The sequence below is a fragment of the Lytechinus pictus genome, chromosome 2 (assembly GCF_037042905.1).
Source record: "Lytechinus pictus isolate F3 Inbred chromosome 2, Lp3.0, whole genome shotgun sequence".
Lineage (NCBI taxonomy): Eukaryota > Metazoa > Echinodermata > Echinoidea > Temnopleuroida > Toxopneustidae > Lytechinus > Lytechinus pictus.
In genome coordinates, this window is record NC_087246.1 from 3,904,987 (window position 1) to 3,925,411 (window position 20,425).

At 33.6% G+C, this 20,425-nt stretch overlaps 1 protein-coding gene across 1 annotated transcript; it reads right to left on the reverse strand.

Moving 5' to 3' along the window:
* Nucleotides 1–559: 559 nt before the first annotated feature.
* Nucleotides 560–20,425, reverse strand: LOC129253663 (cell cycle checkpoint protein RAD1-like). Its single transcript, XM_064107562.1, has 8 exons — nucleotides 20,199–20,425; nucleotides 12,022–12,177; nucleotides 10,563–10,657; nucleotides 9,863–9,974; nucleotides 9,335–9,457; nucleotides 6,507–6,571; nucleotides 5,438–5,582; nucleotides 560–3,722 (listed from the first exon to the last, which is right to left on the reverse strand). Exons 1-8 carry the CDS (start codon nucleotides 20,316–20,318, stop codon nucleotides 3,687–3,689), a joined length of 852 nt encoding a protein of 283 aa, XP_063963632.1. The 5' UTR covers nucleotides 20,319–20,425; the 3' UTR covers nucleotides 560–3,686.

A 20,425-nucleotide genomic window follows, 5' to 3' on the forward strand; every position in this document is an offset into this window, starting at 1 on the left:
AGTTGAACCCCAAAACAGTTCTTCGGTAATGGTGACAATATATTTTCAGGTGTTAAGTCAAGCAGATCTTTAGTTATCATGAGAACGAAAACTAGATGGATGAATGGATGACTCCAATGCACAATGCCTCTGGCAACCACCTGCAGTAGATACAAAGGATACAAAGTTTTGTATAAAGTCTAATTGATTTAAGGCAGTCTGTTTTTTAATGCAAGGCTGTAAGTATAATGAAAAATATAATTTTGTCTATTTTAAACATAATTTCCAAAGTTCAGCAGTTTTCTGGTACATACAAGTCTTGGTACTGTAATATCCACTAGGTCATAGGCACATAACAATTGGGAAATGCAGAAATATTGCTTAGATATAGGGAAATTCTTGACATTGAGAGATAAATCACTGTTCAACTTCCCTTAATATTATTTTATTGTTTTATTTTTTTCTTGATCCATTTTTCGTTTGCAACTGTCCATTCGTTCACCCATTCTTCATTTTAAAATTTATTTATTATTATTATTATTTTTTATCTCTTATTTATTCATTCATTTATTGATTATTATTATTATTTTTTTTTTTGGGGGGGAGGAGCTGGTGGTGTTATTCTTCCTCCTGATAATCCTACCAGCACTATCAATACCTGTCAAGGTAAAGGAGATATATCTTTAAATTTGGAATCTTAGGCCATGTAACTAATTTTTAATTAGAATTAGAAATGAAATACCTTCATGTGCAATGTTCATTTGGATGTATTACGGTCACTTGTATGTTTTAAGGATTACATGTAGTTGACAAAATGGCAGATATATTTCTTTGAAATAAAGTATTATAGTATATAACTATCTAAATGTGATTATTCATTATGAAATCTGCTGTACCTTGAAGAATCTTTTTTAAAGATTCTGTGCAACATTTGGTATAATTGCATTATTGGTATACATGTAGCACTGATGTGATGACAAAGCCTCATTATTATATCTTCGAAAAGTGTTAAATATTTTTCGAGTTAACCCCCCCCCCAAAAAAAAAAGAGCAAAATTATGGCTGCCTTAACACACTATCCAATCTTCTTCTGTTTTGACTCAGCACAGTGGCTCCAATCTTTGAGATAGAGAGCTGAAATCTTGACAGGATAAATCTTACAGGGGAAGCTGACCCTGATAATAATTTGGTTTAAATAAAGGCAGAAAATTAGAGATGAATTTTGGTAAAGGTTTTATGAAAATCCATCAAAGAGTGAGAGTTATGAGTACATGTATTTCAAGATTTTAATTTGTGACATCATATACATGAAGCTCCCCATATAGCATGTAATATAGATTCCATTGAACATGATGAATAATATAGGGGGGGGGGGGTAAATGATGTGTCTTGTCTGATGATGATATATCTGCCACACAACTAAATTAACTTTTTTTTTTTTTTAAGATTTATATCACATGACACATCAAGGGAGTTGCTCGTCTATGAAGTCACAAGATCAAATCTTTAAAAAATCATAAATGTTAATCATTAAAAAACTTTCATCAAAACTTCATGAATATTTATATTTTTCTGCTTTTATTTAAGCTAACTTATTGTCATTATTTAATCTTGCCATTTCTGCAATGGATATCTGTAAGACTATATTGTAATGCCACAGAAGAAAAGGAAACAAAATTGTTTTGTTTATTACAGCCACAGTGAGATTTTAAGACTTAGCTGAAATACATTCAGATATATTTTCACCAGGGAGTGATTTCATGTTTCATGGGTAATTCTGAAATTAATGTTCACTGGTGTTTTTACCTGCGATTTTGCACCCCAACATCTTTTACTCTTCAAAAATTATTTAGGAGCACCTAGTTGAAATTCCTGTATTCTTAGTCATTCTTGTTCAATACCCCATATGCCAAAACCAGAGATGTCAACCGTTATTATAGTCATGGAGTATGTGCTATAGTTATATATTATGCACAATCTGTTATCCATAGAGGGAGCCACAGGGCTGATCTGTGCTTGATCCTTTACAGTTGTGGTGCAAATATATATTTTTTTTTGGGGGGGGGGGTTCAAAAATAGTGTTTTCTTTCTAAGAATATTTTTTTTAGATGAAGGTTGGCATCTCTGCAAAAACACAACTCTTATTTCAATTCATGGTTGACTTGATATAAAGTGACTTATGAAAGTACATGAAACCTTGACACATGTTCTTTGAGAAAATTTTTAATCTATAAACTTAAGATAAGCTGACAATATACATTATAATTACATTGATTTAGGTTATGTTGTATATTCATTTACATAAAGTTTTCACACATTGGCACAGAATGAATACTACAATGCAGTAAATGCATTGGAACTGCAAGTCAAATCACATCAAATCTTTGTATAAGGGTCAGTGAATCAACAACGACAGTTTCATCAGTGACTCTGGACAAATGACATATTTGCAATTTTTCGTCAGCTCTAAAACGTCAGACAAAACTATTCAGATTCACCGACACTCGACAAAGACTTCATTGTAATTTGAGTTGCAAATTCAATGCATTTGATGTGTTGTATGATTCATTCTGCACCGCTGTGTTAAAACTCCCTATAAGGATGGATGTATAAACCCTGCTATGAACTTTTAATTTTTCTCCTATTTCTCAAACCACCCAAAAACGTTTTTGACAGATTCATTTAAGTATAAATTATTGTTTTCACTTGATAAAAAGCTGTTTACCGACATCCATGGCAGATTATATCATAAATACATTCCTTGCAGTGGTATGATCCATTAAAAAAGTGTTACAATTAAAAAAAAAAGCTAAACTAAACCACAATCAATTAAACAATCAGTTGACTGCCAATAATTAGATGGACAAGGTTTGAATTCTGTTGGTTCCAAGTTTTTTTCTGACTTATTTTCTGCTGGAGTATGCAATCTTATTTACTGGATGCATGCCAGAAATTTATCTACAGTATCAAACTTTCCCAGCAAGCCTTCAACATTCCAATGAGTTGATTGTTTAGCATTGTTTGAAATAGTTTAACCGAAGTCCTTTGTTTTTACGTTGTATCATTTTAACACATTTTATGTCCTGTCATGAAATATTCCCAAATCTATAAGATTTTGGCAAAATTCTGCCAGATCAAGTGTGAATAGACCAAATAGCATTTTCATTGGCCATATTATTTATTAAAAGTGTTGTGTCTAATCTGGCTGTTGAGAAAAGTTTATTTCAATTTAGCCTTTACTTTCAATCATGGAAATTATTGTTTAAAAATGGATATTAGTAGTTTTTTTTTAATGTTATACATATCAAATAATTATAATAATTGGTAAGAAAGTATTCTGAATGTTTTATAATAGTACTGTATGTGGCTTAAACAGCTTGAAATATATATATTGGTCTTGTTTCGTGAAACTTGTTCAAATAACAAAGTTACAATACAGCTTTCAGCTACAGATACTATGGATTTTGATCGCATGATGGCAATTTTTTTCCATAGACGTAACATTTTATTGACAAGTTTTGTGAAACTTGGCACTGGAGTTGTCTTGTGAAAATTGTACAAAAGAGAGGTCGTTAAGTAAATGGATATTTATTCTGTACATTAAAAGGCATTCATATGGCACAAATTCTTATTCTTATTAATATAATAAAGCCTCTTATTATACAACTCATAATAAATAAAATGGTTTGTCTCATTCTTCTTTGTCATCAACCGTCTTCATCATATTCTTCGTCAGGTGCGCACTGTGTGAAGAAAAAGAGGAAAAAAGAGAGAATATGAATTATTGTTTAATATTGTTTAATGTTTAATATCTTAATCTATGATCATTTATAAAACAATGGACCAGATTATACAGCTCTTGTGGGTAGGCCATGTACACACCAGTAGTTCATAGCATAAAATAGACTATTATGGTAATTTACTATGGAATCCTTGAATATGAATAGGCATTCAGCCCTAATACCATGGTCGTCACCAATGATATTTGCTACCTTTACTAGTTAGTTTTATACAATGGGTCAGATGCATAAAAAGTAGCAATTGCTTTTGCTAGGCTTTTTCTTGGCCTACGCTTTTCCCATATGCATAAAAATGAGCGAGCAAGTGCTTTTGCTAGTAAGTTCACACAATCGATAACTGACTGCTAGCACTTCCTTGACGATTAAGCTAGTGCTATAACGCGTATGCATAAAGCGAACATTTTAAGCACTTGCTTGAGTTTTTTTTCAAGCTCCGTCAGAGCAGCTTGAGCATTTGCTTCATCAGGGGGTTTGCGTTTTTAATCATGTTTATGCACCAAAGAGAGAATCCAAAGGTGTACAGTAGCCTACATGTACAAGTTTTCTTCCTAATAAGTGCAAACCAAATGCCAAATATGTAAATTTATCAAATAGATAAATGTAAAAGACTATGACAAGAATGAAGATCCATACGTGGACTAACAATATTGTTTTATGCCTTTATTAAAATTAAAGATGCATTTGGGTAAAAAGCGCTGATCTATTTCACAGCTTTTTTACTTTTTTGACTGAAATATGTATTTTTCCCTCTGAAATTTTTTTTTTTGTTTCAACATAGTTTGCTTTGTTTTATTTGCGAGTGTATAGCAAAAAGCCAATGCTGACTCATTTGGTGAATCTACATAGATTACATGTGCATGTATATATTACCAGGGGGATGTTTCAAAAAAGGGTTTAAGAATGACATAGAGTTATGCCTAAAGGACAAGTCCACCCCCCACAAAAGTTGACCATGTCATTTGCATGGCACTGAGTTGTGCATATCACTGTTTTGTGAAATATAAAGGAAAGTTTAAAATGTCATAACTTTCTTATTTTACATCCGATTTTGATGAAATTTTCAGTGTCATGCTAGTTTGATTTTTTCTCTATTCAAATCAACATTTTTCTGGGGTGGACTTGACCTTTAAATGCCGATGAACATGATACAAACAATATGGTGATGCCTTTTATAGCGTACGAAACTCAAAATTAAAATGGGAGTGTAAATTTTAAGCTATCCTGTGACCAATGTTTTTCCACCTGCCTTTTTGTTCAAAATGAATTCTCTCTCCACCTCTCTCTGACTATTCTCTCACCTCCATTTTTACTATATTTCTAACCCCAAACCCCCCTTTATATCTCATCATTTAGAATGATTTTTTGTAAAAATCTTTATTCCTATGTATTAGCAATTTGAGTCTTTTTTAGAAAGTCAAAGGGGCCTAAGCTTTCGATCCTAGCAGAATCTTCGTCGGAGGCAAAATGGTCATTTTGCCTCCAACGAAGATTCTGCTAGGATCGAAAGCTTAGGCCCCTTTTGACTTTCTAATTTACTCCATTGGCTCTCTTTTATTAGATAAGCAGTTTTCAGCAGCTTCTTATTGCCATTGAGTCTTTTTTACACTAAAAACAAGGCATTCTGACACTATTTACTCTATGTACATGTATGTACTCACATAATATTCTACAAAAGAGATCTGTCCATCCTCATTTCTAATCATGTACTGAAGAGATAGGAAACCACGGTTATCAGTTCGTATGGACACCTTGCTGGATTGCATTAGAGCCTTGATAGATGGTTTCAACAAACAAAGCTTGTATCTGTGGATAAGCAAAATAAAGCCTGGTTTATTCAATTCCGTGTAGAAGTTTGGGGTACCTCATGAAGCTCTACCAGATGGGAGAAAAAAATCAAAATCGGTCAACAATTGAAGAAGCATTTTTTGTGAATTTTGAAAAATGCGCATAAATTAGCATATTTAATGAGTTTTAAAATTCTGTGTAGAAGTTTTGAATTCCCCACCTAGTGCTTTCATATAAAGCAAACAGAACTGAAATCAGACTTGAAATGAAGAAGAAAAAGCATTTCAAAATTGTGGACGGACGACACGCCACGACATTAGCTCATCTGGCCCTTCGGGCCGGATGAGCTAAAAAAATTGTTGATTATTTCACCCAGCACAATAGTCTTCTATAATCATCTAAAAGCCTTTCATAAAACTAGACAGGCCTCAGTATGCTAGAAACCGACATCCATTTTTTTTTTACATGCAATAACATTACATGTGATGGAATATTATAATTAATACACCATTTGACCATTCCCCAAAGGCTAATTTCAATCTGGATTTGTTATTAATCTTCAAAGGATATCATATATATTACATCTGATTAAGTGTTTAACTTGCTTGTTACTTGAGCTCCTCACTGGATAAATAATAAGAAATTGATCTAACACCCACATATTGAATTTGAGGATAGGAGAGCTATAAATCATGATCTCTATTTCATACCAACCTGTAATTTGAAACTAACATGCAGGTAGACATGAACAATAAATAAAGATATACTCATTTGATGTGATGAATGAATGGGGATGGTGGATGTGATGAAGTTGATAAAAAAAAGAAAGAGAGGTATTCAGAACAAGGTATGGAGAAACTGATAAAGATACTTTAAATGGATAAAGTGAATGAGAAAAGAGACAAGAGAGAGTGAAGGGGGGGGGGTGTAATAATTCCTCACCTAACGCTCTGAGTCTGTGTGCATTGAAATGACTCCACCATATCAGAGTCCTTTGGAAAATCAGACTGAAAAAGAAAATTGAAAAAAAATAATAAAAAGATCTAGAGAGAAAGACAATTATTACATTAGATTAACAGCTCAAATAACATTTCTTCATTATCTACACAACATAGAAGAAACGAACCTTCTTTATCAAATTATCACACTAAATTCAAATCTGAATAATAAAAGCAGCTGTGGTATCAAAATCACATACATCATAGCAAAAAAGAAAGAAAAAATAAGAAAACATTGATACTGATATACGAGCATGAAACTTAAAGGTTCCCTACAGTCAAAAATTGCTTATAACGAGTTGCTTGGGACACCATAGTCATGAGTTTTATATCCACGAATATTATGATCCATCAAATAAACTTGAAGTATTAGTCTGTTAAGAATCTTTCACTGGAAACACTGAATACTGTAAAGTAGAAACTACCAATTCTTTCTGGTTGCAAGGTTTCACCAACCGCACCTGGCTTCATGAGTCGAATGAATCAACTCCTGCTCCTAGGGAACCAAGCGATGCTATGGTCTACTGACTTTTAGTACAAAGTTGCGTGGAAAGACATGCCCGGTGATCATTCACCTGATGAAGCCAACAGCGTTTGGTGAAATGGCACAACCACAGAGAATTGTGAGTCTCTACTTTACAATTTTCAACAGATTCATAAATGACTAATACAGGGTATTGTAGACAGTCTTGCAATGCATGTCTGATATCTGAAACTTAACATTCCATCAAATGATGAAGCTGAAAACAAGTGTGGATCTTAAAATTTCCACTTTAACAATCGCAAACATTCATTGTATACACTATTTTTCTCATGATCATCATCACACCAAATAAAATAACTTTTAACCATAAATATTCATAAATGATTTTCATGTCACATTATTAGAATGATGAGATTTTTTTTGTCACGTAACGAAACTGAAACAAAATTCAAGTATGACATTTTTATTTCAAACAAATGAAAGCCATGTCATAGATTCCTTGTTTTCAAAACTAGTCCAAAAGGGAAAAGTGGTCAAGTTCAACTTTTTAAAGGTCAAGTCCATCCTAACAAAAATTTGATTTTACTTAATAGTGAACAATCAAACAAGCATATTGCTGAAATTTCATCAAAATCAGATCTGAAATACAAGTTAAGACACTTGTAATTTTTGCCTATTTTTCTCCAAACAGTATATAAACTGTACATACACAATACAATGGCATGCAAATAAAAGTCATTGATGTCACTTCTTCACTTTCCTGTGTAGTTTTATTTCAATTTTTGCATATTTGGTGATAAGGATACTCTCCTTCAAATCACAATAGGTTACATCAATTGCAATTCCACTTTTTCAGAGGGTAAACAAACATTCTTTAACATTATAATGAGAAAATACAAGAGATAGTGAGTGGCTGACATTATCACTGCCCTAATTTGCATACTAACCAAGCATTATTGTTTTGTGAAATGAAGTGAAGCTTTAAAATGTAATAACTTCATTATGATCAATAATAAAAATTTGATGAAATTTTCAGATTTGTTTGATTTTTCAATTATTCACATCAACTTTTGTTGGGGTGGACTTGCCCTTTAATAAATTTGAAAGCTTTTATCAAAGTGACAATATCTACTAGAAACTACTAATCAGTGGGATAAAGATACAACATAGATATTTTTAGTTCAAGTGCTTTATAAATCAATGTGCTGATATTGCATGGATCATTACTGATTTATAAGTATTATTCCATGGCATGAATGCTAGGGCTGTTATCAATAACGTCTTCATCGCTAGTCCTTTCAATAATTGCTTATTTTTTGCCACTTGGCAATGTCGATAACCTTTCTCTCGTCGATAATACCCGCTTTTATGTAGGGATAAAGAGATTTTCCGCGATTTCACAGAATTCATGAAAATGGCCCTTTGAAAGTGGCTTTTCAAACGGAAAATCAAACGGAAAATTACGGAAAACATATTTTTCCTCAAACTGCAAAGAACAGCAACAGAAATTACTCTAAAATCTCAACAAAATACGAATACAAAATACTAGCAACAAAACACGATCTCACCCCCACTTCGCTATTATCATAGCGAAGTGGGGGTGAGATTGTGACATTCCAAACATCCTGACTGCACTCGACTCCATTCGATCGAATCAAAAACATCACAAGTGCAAGCTCAATTTTGGCAAAGTACGCCGGGCAGCTAGCACACAGCCTAGCCGTGTGTTGCTGGCTTGCTGCCCTTTACATTCAAAGATGTACAGCACGGTATAAAATGGCGGATAGGCGAAAGACCCTGACTGCTCAGAACGATGTCCAAAAAGCCCCAAGATTATCGATAAAACTTCATCCAACCCTAAAATAAGTCTAATAACGTGAAAGGTGAGGATGTATTTATGCTATATATTTTTATTAAAAGATGTTATGCAGTCATTTACATCCGATGAACACGTATTTTAAAGCGTTCTTACATGTAGTACAGTGGCAGATACAAATTTTGACCAACGCAAGTAAGTGACATCGCTATAATGCATAAAAAATGTGTATTGATTATGTTCTTTTGTTGATAGTTATCGATATCGGTAAGATATTTTAAGCATGATCTCGAAAAAGAATTTTCTCAACGATAACAGCCCTAATGCATGCATATGGAAAATGTTAAGTTTTCATTCACTTCTGCCTTTAGTTGTCTCAAGCAAAGTATTCACTGTTATAATCAATTATAGAAGTAATTTTATGGCATAGGGCCTAGAAATACAAAGTAAAAAAGAAATAGGGCTCACTTACATAAGCACTACCAGCATGTCCGAATGTGGAGAGTCTGAAGAAAGGTTTATCCGGGGACAAGAGAATCTCAATAACCTCACTCGTCATGTCAAGTTCTTGAAAGGCATCTTTCAGACAGTCACTCTATAGGAAAAAAGATATGTGGACAGGCTTAGCCTTCAAGAGATGGAGACTGCATACAAGAGACATTTAAAAATTGATAAAATTTCCTGTAAAAAAAACTAGATACAGATTGAGCGAGAACCAGGATGCAAACTAAATAAAATAATAAATAATGTTCATGTCATTATCATACGTTCCAAGGCACACTTTTATTAATACACTGGCTTCGACTGTTAGACGATGGATTTTTTTTCAAGATCTTGTCAACTGTTTCAGCATAATTGTTATCATTTCCTTCTTCAGTGCAAATATAAACTATTCAAATGATCAGAAATAATAGTGACTGTTTTTTAAAGATGCTACAATATCAGTATTTGGCATATGGAGCGTGAATGAAAAAACTATTTTCGAACTACACAAGCATACCTTCATGATGATTTTATTGACGACATTTGCACTGCAGAAGTTGAAGTCTAGCATTTCATCTGGTTCTAATGTCTTGATACTGCAGTCTGTCACAACACCACTCTCTTCAAGCCTGTAGAGAAGATATGCACCCTCAGAACCACTTTTCTTTTAAATTCTCACTTCTATGAGGCATGTTTTCTTTAAAAATAATGCACCCATCAGCATTATCCTGCTCATGATAATGGTCTCCTACATTTACAAAATCATCTTCATCTTTCAAAGAAAACAAAAGTTGAATTTCCCATTTACTTTCCTTTTCTTTTTTAAAGTAAAGTGTAATAACTAATATCTGAAAATGTGAACATGTATTTTTTCTGCAAAACTTTTTTTCTTTGTGTTATATTATTTTGAATATAGAAATGAATTCAAACGAATCTGATTTGGTATTGTACAATATATTAAAGACACATGCAATATATCATTCAATATTCAATTGCCAAAGATATCTGCATATGTCATTGATTCTCTGTTGCTTTTCCATCAACTTTTTCTTTACAAATAAAATTATAGGCCATTTTATTCTTTTATTTTTAATAGTTATTTAAAAAGTATAAGACTAGCTATTTTTAACTGTGAATGAGAGAACACAAACAGTGTTGGTGACTTTGTTCCCCTTTTACATGAAGGAATATAAATTCTCCCAAGCTAATCAACTTACATGAGAAGTAAAGGAGATCCATATCCTCCATATGACATCTTCAAAGCAGGTGTGGCACCTCCCATCGGGTTACTACCAAAAATAGTTAGACATTCCTATGATGCATAGAGAAATGGTAATAGCAAGCATAATTTTTTTTTTTTAAAGCCTATAGTTTTTGTAAATCCCCTGAAAGTGCACGTCACAACTCCAATCCATTGTGTGTGCTCTAAAATGGTTATGATGTGAGGGATATAAATATAAGTGTTTTATTCTGTAATTTTACTGACTTTACATCAAAAAATATATTTTGATCAGGTGCATGATCAAAATAAATTATATAAAAATCTCAAGCATTGAATGGGTTGAGAATTTCAGGATATACATGTATCTCTACTTTAGCTTTCTAATATCTATCTACTAAATTTGTAAAGTGCTGAGAAGGCTAATTTAAATCAAGATTGTACCAAGAGAGGGTGCTAGAGTTAAGTGTATACTACTTCATGACTTTACTCTGAAGTGGACCACTTTGTGAGAAGGAGAAATGTAGTGAATAAGAAACCCATAAAATGAATGTGCATCACATGTTTAGCTAGAAAAAGAATAAGTAATACTTTCTAAAGAAAGTTGAAGTTGTTAAACAGGTCTGTTATACTTCCTGTAGAAGTATCGATTGAGTATTGTTCATAAGTATTGGTGTATCATTGAAAAAGTGAGTGTGAAGGGTCTTCCCATAAAAAAAACATCACTGTTTAAGATAGAAAATGATGGTTTCCCACATTTGTTTAAAAAAATCAATGGTCTAATATAATCAAACAATTAAAAATTCATATTAAACAAAATATACTTTGTAAAACTGTCCAATCATACTTAAGTTAAACGGCACATGTTTCCTTTAAAACTACAATTACAATGATTACTACAAGTATACAACAAAATATATCAACTAAACATAATATAACATGTTTTAATAACATATAACATAATATAGTATGAAAAAATACAAGAAGAAAAATATGAGACAAAGGTAACTAGAAAGTCAATTCACTCTCAAATAAGTCACCATAATAAACCCTGATAAATGGGTCTTGAATAATTATATCGATAAGATAATTCATCAATGAAATTCAAGTAATTTGAGATGTCATATGTACATGTATGATAGAACAGTTCAAAAACTATATGATAACATTACAGTTAAGAGTCACTCCACAATCAAATCACATAAATCAATCATTTATTGAGCCGCGGGCGTCCTCATATCTTAAGGAGCTGTGCACATCTTTCCACAATAACTTAGCCAAAATGAGCTTTAAGGAGTTTTTTAATACATCCATTCAAAAAGCATATCTTCAATATTCTTACAGACATTAGTGAATACTCACAATGGCCTGGGTATGAAAGAAATAAAGGGGCTATAGGATTGCTTTACATAATGGTCTCTAGATGTAGATGACAAAGGAAATGCTGAAAAACATACCAATAACACAGAGAGGTTGATTTTGAAAGTAGCAGTATCCTCTTGCATATAATACTCCTGGAATATATTAGACTGGATGAAAGCATTCGCCTGCACACATTTAGCATCCTCCACAGTCACTTTGAGCCCATTCTCACTGGCACAAAATGTAGCAAGCTGCAGAAAAAAAGACAAATCAAAATGTAAGATGGTAGGCGCTAGACCTTGCATTTAAAACTAACTCTGTCTCTAGCTGGACATAAAAAACAAACCAATTGGGCCCCCAGGAGCTACCTCAGGTCACTACCCCTACACTATGCACCTACCCGGTAGGTGTAGCGGTAGTGAAGTGTAGTGGAGCCTACACAAACCATCACCTGAGGTACCCAGAAGCATGCCACTGACTTTATTTCGAATTTGCTCTTTTTTGTATGACTTTGACTGATTTATAAATTGAAAATTAGAATTACGATTGTGGCTACTACTGAAAAGAGCTAGAGCCCCGTTGAGTAGCGAGAATGAGTTTCGGCAAATATTACTTCTGCAATGAAGCGATGTTTGCCGACTACTTAGAAATCTAGGGCCAAACACGGTTCAGTGTACGAGGTTAGTATACTATAGCATACTAACCTCTAACCCAGGGAGCTCTGGCCCGTTTATTATTATAATAATTATTTATGATCACATATTAAGTTCTGGTATTTGTTAAATAATTTTTATCCGTGTAGCAACGTGTAGACCTGCAGTGTGATGCGGGGAGAAAATATGTTCTGATTTTACTCTACTAGCAGTCATAGCCGGTGTTGAGTTACCAGGTGTATAACCAACTCTAGGAATATACACGTGACCAGTGGAATCGACAAAAAGGTGGATTCTGAAGCGATTTGAATGTTGTAATTTTAACAAGCGATCATGGTCGTTACACAGCGTTACGAACAAGTAGACTCAACGGATAATCCAGCCGTACCTATAGGGCTCGACTCGGGTAAACCAGAGGGTCTAGGTGAGAGGGCACAACAAAAGGCAACCACTAAACCCCAAAGAATTGATGAAATTAATTCTATTGTGGAGGCTATTGAGCAAGCATTCAGTGACAAACGACTGGAAGAGCGATTAGCTCCCGCTCTGCCTGTGCTAGCCCCTGCTTTGCATAGCTGTTTCATGATGGAGCTTCAGAAGAGAGACACCAAAATTCAGCAACTGGAATCAAAGTTATTGAAAGCCGAAGCCCGTGTAGAAGACCTTGAACAGTATTCAAGAAGAAACTGCCTCGTCATACATGGAATCAAAGAGAATATCAACGAGGATACCGACCAAATCATCAGCAAACTTGCTAAGGAGAAACTCAACGTCGACATCACCCCGGACAACATCGACCGATCACATCGACCCATCATTGCAAAGTTCACAACATATGGACCAAGATCGCTTATCTACGAGGCAAGATCAAAGCTCAAATCAACCAGCATCTACATCCATGAGAATCTGACTAGTGAAAGACAAAAGCTGCTGAGGAAGGTGAAAGAGAAGTACCCTACCCCGAACAAAATTTGGACTCAAGATGGAAAGATCAAAGTGAAAACGACATCAAACAACAAGATAGTAATATCATATGAATCTGATTGGGAAAAACATAAACAGAGCACCTGAAAGTACATGTGAACACAATAGTTACTAGGAACGCTCAAATTGCCAGCACTATAAGAACATGAAGAATGTAAACAAACCGGCTTCTGCATTGTAAGTTTCGTAATCTACAACTCTTTTTAACTCTTGAACTACATGTAGTGTGTTTCCGCATTTCTATGTGTATTACGTAACCTTATTTGTGTATGTGTTTAATAGTTATGAAGTGCAATGTATGTTTCAAAACACTAAGAAGGAATCAAGAGCATGTGTGTGATTGTGGTGACAAATGCCATAAAAGATGCTCTAATACAACCCACTTGCAAGATAAGTGGTCATGTTCTCAATGTATTGCAAATGAAATTATTTTATTCAGATTCTTGACGAAGCTGAATTTAAAGGTCAAGTCCACCCCAGGAAAATGCTTGAATAAATAGAGAAAAATCAAACTAGCATAGTGCTGAAAATTTCATCAAAATTGGATGTAAAATAAGAAAGTTATGACATTTTAAAGTTTCGCTTATTTTTCACAAAACAGCGATATGCACAACTAGGTGGGTCAGTCGATGATGTCCATCACTCACTTTTTCTTTTGTTTTTTATTGTTTGAATTATACAATATTTCATTTTTTATAGATTTGACAATAAGGAGCAACTTGACTGAAACATATAGTATTAAAGGTCAAGTCCACTCCAACAAAATGTTGATTTGAATCAATAGAGAAAAATCAGACAAGCACAATGCTGAAAATTTCATCAAAATCGGATGTAAAATAAGAAAGTTCTGACATTTCAAAGTTTCGCCTATTTAAAAAAAAATAGTTATATGAACGAGCCAGTTACATCCAAATTAGAGAGTCGATGATGTCACTCACTCACTATTTCTTTTGTTTTTTATTGTTTGAATTATACAATATTTCAATTTTTACGAATTTGACGATTAGGACCTCCTTGCCTGAACCACAAAATGTTAGTATAATGGAATTCCACGTATTCAGGGAGGAATGAAACTTCATTTCACATGACAATGACGAGAAAATCAAAATATTTCATAATTCATATAATAAAATACAAAAGAAATAGTGAGTGAGTGATGTCATCAGTTCCCTCATTTGCATACCGGCCGGGATGTGCATATAACTCTTTTGTGAAATGAAGCGAAACTTTAAAATGTCATAACTTTCTTATTTTACATCCGATTTTGATGAAATTTTCAGTGTTATGCTTGTTGAATTTTTCTCTTTTTATTCGAATCAAGTTTTTGTTGGGGTGGACTTGTCCTTTAAACAAAGCTAATGCCACATGTTCAGGGAGGAATTAATCATTAAATCACTTGCCAATGAGGAGAAAATTAGAGTATTTCATATTTGACATAATAAAATACAAAAGAAATAGTGAGTGGATGACGTCATAGTCTCCTCATTTGCATACCAGCCAGGATGTGCATATAACTGTTTTGTGAAATAAAGCGAAACTTTAAAGTGTCATAACTTTCTTATTTTACATCCGATTTTGATGAAATTTTCAGTGTTATGCTTGTTGGATTTTTCTCTTTTTATTCAAATCAACTTCTTGTTGGGGTGGACTTGTCCTTTAAGATATCCATCGATGCGTTCTTTAATCACGACTGTAACATAAATATTATTCCAATGCTGTGTTCTATAGTTTTTAATGGTTTAAATGAAATTGATGACCATACACCCGATTTGTTTATACCTTCATCCAATTATTACTTCAGCGACACGTTTAAGAATAAATTAGATTCTTTTAACGCCTGCGATAACAACGTTCTTTCAATGTTCCATTTAAATTGTCGCAGTTTGGCCTCTAATTTCATGAGCCTACAGGATTATATTCATACTCTAAAACATAGATTCTCCATATATGCTTTTTCAGAAACATGGTTCAAAGATAATGTTCCATCAATGTACAACATGACAGGATATTCATTATTACACAAATCCAGAGGAAATAGAGTAGGCGGGGGAGTATGTTTATACGTTAAATCAAACTTGAATTTTAAACAATGGCTAGATATATCTTTTGGAAATAGTAGTATAGATTCATTATTTATAGAACTGCAGTTTAATTCCCATAGAAATGTGATTGTGGGTGTGGTGTATAAGGCTCCAAATTCTGATTCAAAGTCTTTTAATGAACTTTTAGAAAAATGTTTATCAACTGTTTCCAATGAAGATAAGTATTGCTATATACTTGGTGATTTCAATTTTGATATTTTGCAACATTCCTCCCATTTACCAACGAGTGATTTTCTAAGTTCTACGTACTCAAATGGTTTTCAGCCACTGATAACCAAACCAACACGTATCTCTAATTCATCTTGTACCTGTATCGATAATATATTTACAAATGTCTTAGACAAGTCAATTCTTCCAGGAATACTCTATTGTGATATCTCAGACCATCTACCTGTATTTCAATTAACCGACTTTGTCACTTTACACACTAATCCTATCTCACATTCTTCTGTTAACCAATCAATCTTTTCAAGAGTAAACTTCGAAGATCAGTCAGTCGGCAAGCCCTGAAAAAGTAGCTTCTTTTATCCAAGTGATATTCATGACTAGAGGGTTTTTGCATTGTTGATGAGCTTGATGCGAACCTAAACACCTCTTTTTATTCGGCAATTGAATTACATTATAAAGATTTCAAAAAGAAAACAGTCACTATGCACAACTTCTGGAAAAGAACAAGTTGAACCTTTCCAAAACTTGGCAAACTATCAATGACATACTTGGGAGAAAAAGAAAACACAAGTTACCAAGCTTTATTTTAAAAGATAATAAGAAAATATATGATGAAAAGGAAATAGCAAATGCATTTAATTCATATTTCACCAATATTGGTACCTCCCTTGCTAATGATGTTCAATCAACCACAAAACATTTTTCTGACTATCTAGATCCACGGGTTTCTAAATCCTTGTTTTTTACGACAACCACTGAATACGAAATAATACAGATTGTTAAAAAATTGAAAATCAGTTCTTTGTGTGGTCATGATAATATAAGTACGAAATTTGTGAAAAAAAAAATATATTGTATATCCCAACCCCTTGAATACATTTGTAACTTGTCAATGTGTACAGGCATCGTTCCAGATAGTCTTAAAATAGCTAAAATAATTCCAATATTTAAAAAGAATGATTCTTATTTAATCCAAAATTACCGGCCAATATCTCTATTACCAACTTTTTCGAAAATTTTAGAATGCATTATATTTAAAAGGCTTTATAGTCACTTAACCGAAAATAATATTCTTAGCAAGTATCAGTTTGGATTCAGACCCAACCATTTCTACTGAACTCACTTCATGCAATAAAACATATTACATCGTGTTTAGATAAGAGAGTTTATGTTAGGGATATATATCGATCTAAGTAAGGCATTTGACACTTTAAATCATAAAATCATGTATGGCGTGCGGGGAATACCGCACGACTGGTTTGTTAATTATTTTTCTAATCGAAAAACAGTTTACAAGCTTTAAAGGAGTTAAATCTGAAACCATGCCTGTGACCTGTGGAATTGCACAAGGAAGCATAATTGGTCCCTTGCTCTTCCTAAATATATGTAAATGATACATTAATACTTCAAAAATATTACATTTCATTCTATATGCAGATGAAACTAACATATTTATTTCAATTTCTGATAAAACACAACTTCAAAATTATGCAAACACTGAATTAAAAAAGGTTTCTACTTGGTTCAAAGCAAATAAACTTTTTCTTAACACTGATAAGACCAAATACATGTTTTTTCTGTACTAATCACAGTTATCGATCTCAGTTAAATTTTTCAATAAAACTAGACAATGATGCAATAGACAGGGTAAATACTATAAACTTTTTAGGCGTACAGATAGATGACAAGCTCTCTTGGGTTAACCATATAGATAACATCCATGGAAAAGTTAGTATGTGCATTGGTATGTTATCTAAATTACATAATATGCTTCCACTTAAAGGTCAAGTCCACCTCGGAAAAATGTTGATTTGAATCAATAGACAAAAATCAAACAAGCACAATGCTGAAAATTTCATCAAAATCGGATGTAAAATAAGAAAGTTATGACATTTCAAAGTTTCGCTTATTTTTCACAAAATAGTTATATGAACGAGTCAGTTACATCCAAATGAGAGAGTTGATGATGTCACTGACTCACTACATGTATTTCTTGTTTTTTATTGTTTGAATTATACAATATTTCAATTTTTACGAATTTGACAATTAGGACCTCCTTGCCCTGAACCACAAAATGTTAAAATAATGGAATTCCACGTGTTCAGGGAGAAATGAAACTTCAATTCACATGACAGCGACGAGAAAATCAAAATATTTCATATAATGAAATACAAAAGAAATAGTGAGTGATGTCATCAGTTCCCTCATTTGCATACCGACCGAGATGTGCATATAACTGTTTTGTGAAATGAAGCAAAACTTTAAAATTTCAAAACTTTCTTATTTTACATCCGATTTTGATGAAATTTTCAGTGTTATGCTTGTTGGATTTTTTTTAAATTCAAATCAAGTATTTGTTGGGGTGGACTTGTCCTTTAAAACCCTCTTTGTATAATGCCATTGTCTTGCCCAATTTGGATTATTGCAGTCTTGTCTGGGGAGGAGCCAGCTCATGTCATTTAAGCAGATTGATTGTACTTCAAAAGAAAGCAATTCGTCTATGTTCTAACACGCATTATCTTGCCCATACTCCACCTCTATTTAAAAAATTCAACACTGCCAATTTGACTGATACTATAAAAATAAAGGCAGCACTCTTTATGTTTCGATATATGAATAACATGTTACCAGCTATATTAAATGAATATTTTCTTACAGTTGATAAAAACATTGTTAATACAAGACAGAGAAAGAATATATTTGTGCCATATTCACACTTAAAACTACTACAGACGAACTCTATTAAACACAAAGGGGCTCAATTTTGGAATAGTCTTGACCCACTACTTAAAAGAATGACCACCGTTACCTCATTTAAAGCTAAAATTAAACAGCCTCTTCTTGCCACTTACAAGTGATTCCTTTAAATTGAACCAAAACTAAACAAACAGTTATATGATATATTTTGTTTTGTCATGTATTGTAAATATTGTAACTTGTTTCATGTATTATTTCAATTGCTATTTCCTATGAATTTTATTCCTACTGTAATTTATTTGCTGTATTTGTGTCACTGTTACATGTATTTATCTGTCATAGATCCCCCTGCTTTTCAAGCCTCTGGCTTTCCTAGGGTGTTTGATCCTCACATTTTACAATGTATATATCTACTCATGTGATTTTTACCTAATAAATAAATTGAATTGAATCTATAAATTGTTCTTCAAAACGGCATTTTGTAACATAGCTAATCGAAGGTACGTTATAACGAAGCGGTTCAAGGGTCAGACCTGTGGGCCAGTCAAATATATTGCTGTACACACGCGTGAACAAAAAAACGTGTTTAAGGTGTATTTTTCAGTTTTGGACGAGGGCCGCGCGTGCACTCGTTTGAGGGTATCAAAAACACAGATTTTCAAGAAAAAGGGTGGTTTTGAAAGACTGGTCAATGGTCAATCGCGGGGTCAAATGTTTTTTCCCCAAAACTTTTTTTTTTAAGACTAGCCAAATGTGTTTAGGGTATGTTTTTTTCCCAAGCTTTTTCCCCGTGGTCATATTTTGGCGACAACTTGTTTAGGGGGTTATTTTGCACACAGAGAAAAAGTCGTTTAGGGGGTGTTTGGAAATTCCTTGGTCACGCGTGTGTATGGCAAGTTCCCCCAAGTCTGCGCAGTCCCCCTTGTCTGCGCACACGCGTATCTGCACGATTCCAGTAAAAGAAGATATGCAACGAGCACGAACTTTACACATGCAATACATAGACAGGTATTCATTAAAAAATCTGACTCAAAATGGTGGAAAAATAATGAATTTAGGCCTTTTTTTTTATTAGGGCATTTTATGTGACGGTCTCAAAATGCAGCCTTTCTCATCAAAATCCCCGAATCGTGTGCAAAGTGAATGAGTGCGCAGACATGGGGTAATATTTTTTTGCAATCTGAAAATGACTGACCAAGGTTTTTCTCAAGAAAATCCTATATTTTCTTTCATTTTTTAATGAGAAATTTGGTACACTTACTCTTGATAATATAAGGAACATTATTAACTGAAAGATTTTGTAAAATAAGAAGAAATTCATGTTAAATCTTAACTCAAAGACTTGGGGCCCACCATCATTCAACAATATATTTAACTGCCCCCCCCCCCCCCCCCCCCCCGGACCTTCTTAAAAGATGGATTTCCTAGGCTAGGGAAATCCATCTTTGTTTACAACTACAAGTGTCTCTTTACATATATGACAGGCGGTTCAAGGCTCAAAGATGAAGAAGTATATGTCAAAATGTTAAAAAATATCATCATGGTCCATGATGATATTTTTTAACATTTTGACATATGGAGTCCTCAACTTAGGCTACCTCCCCCAAGTTAATCTACAGTCCCACCTATTCGATTCTGGGCAGTCTCTGGCCACTAGACAGTAATTACCTCTCGATCTTTGAAGTGAATAGCTTTCAGAACCATGGCCACATTCCTTGCATTATCTACTCTCAATGATAGCACATGCTGCCCGTCTTCTTCACTTTGTTGGGTTGATATTAAGGACATTGCCAATCATATGCTGGAAGTATTAAGTGCAGGCCGAATCAATACTGTAAGTCTGTTATCTTTTGCAAAAATCAAGTTTACCGCGGGTCTGCTGCCCTCTTGTGCTT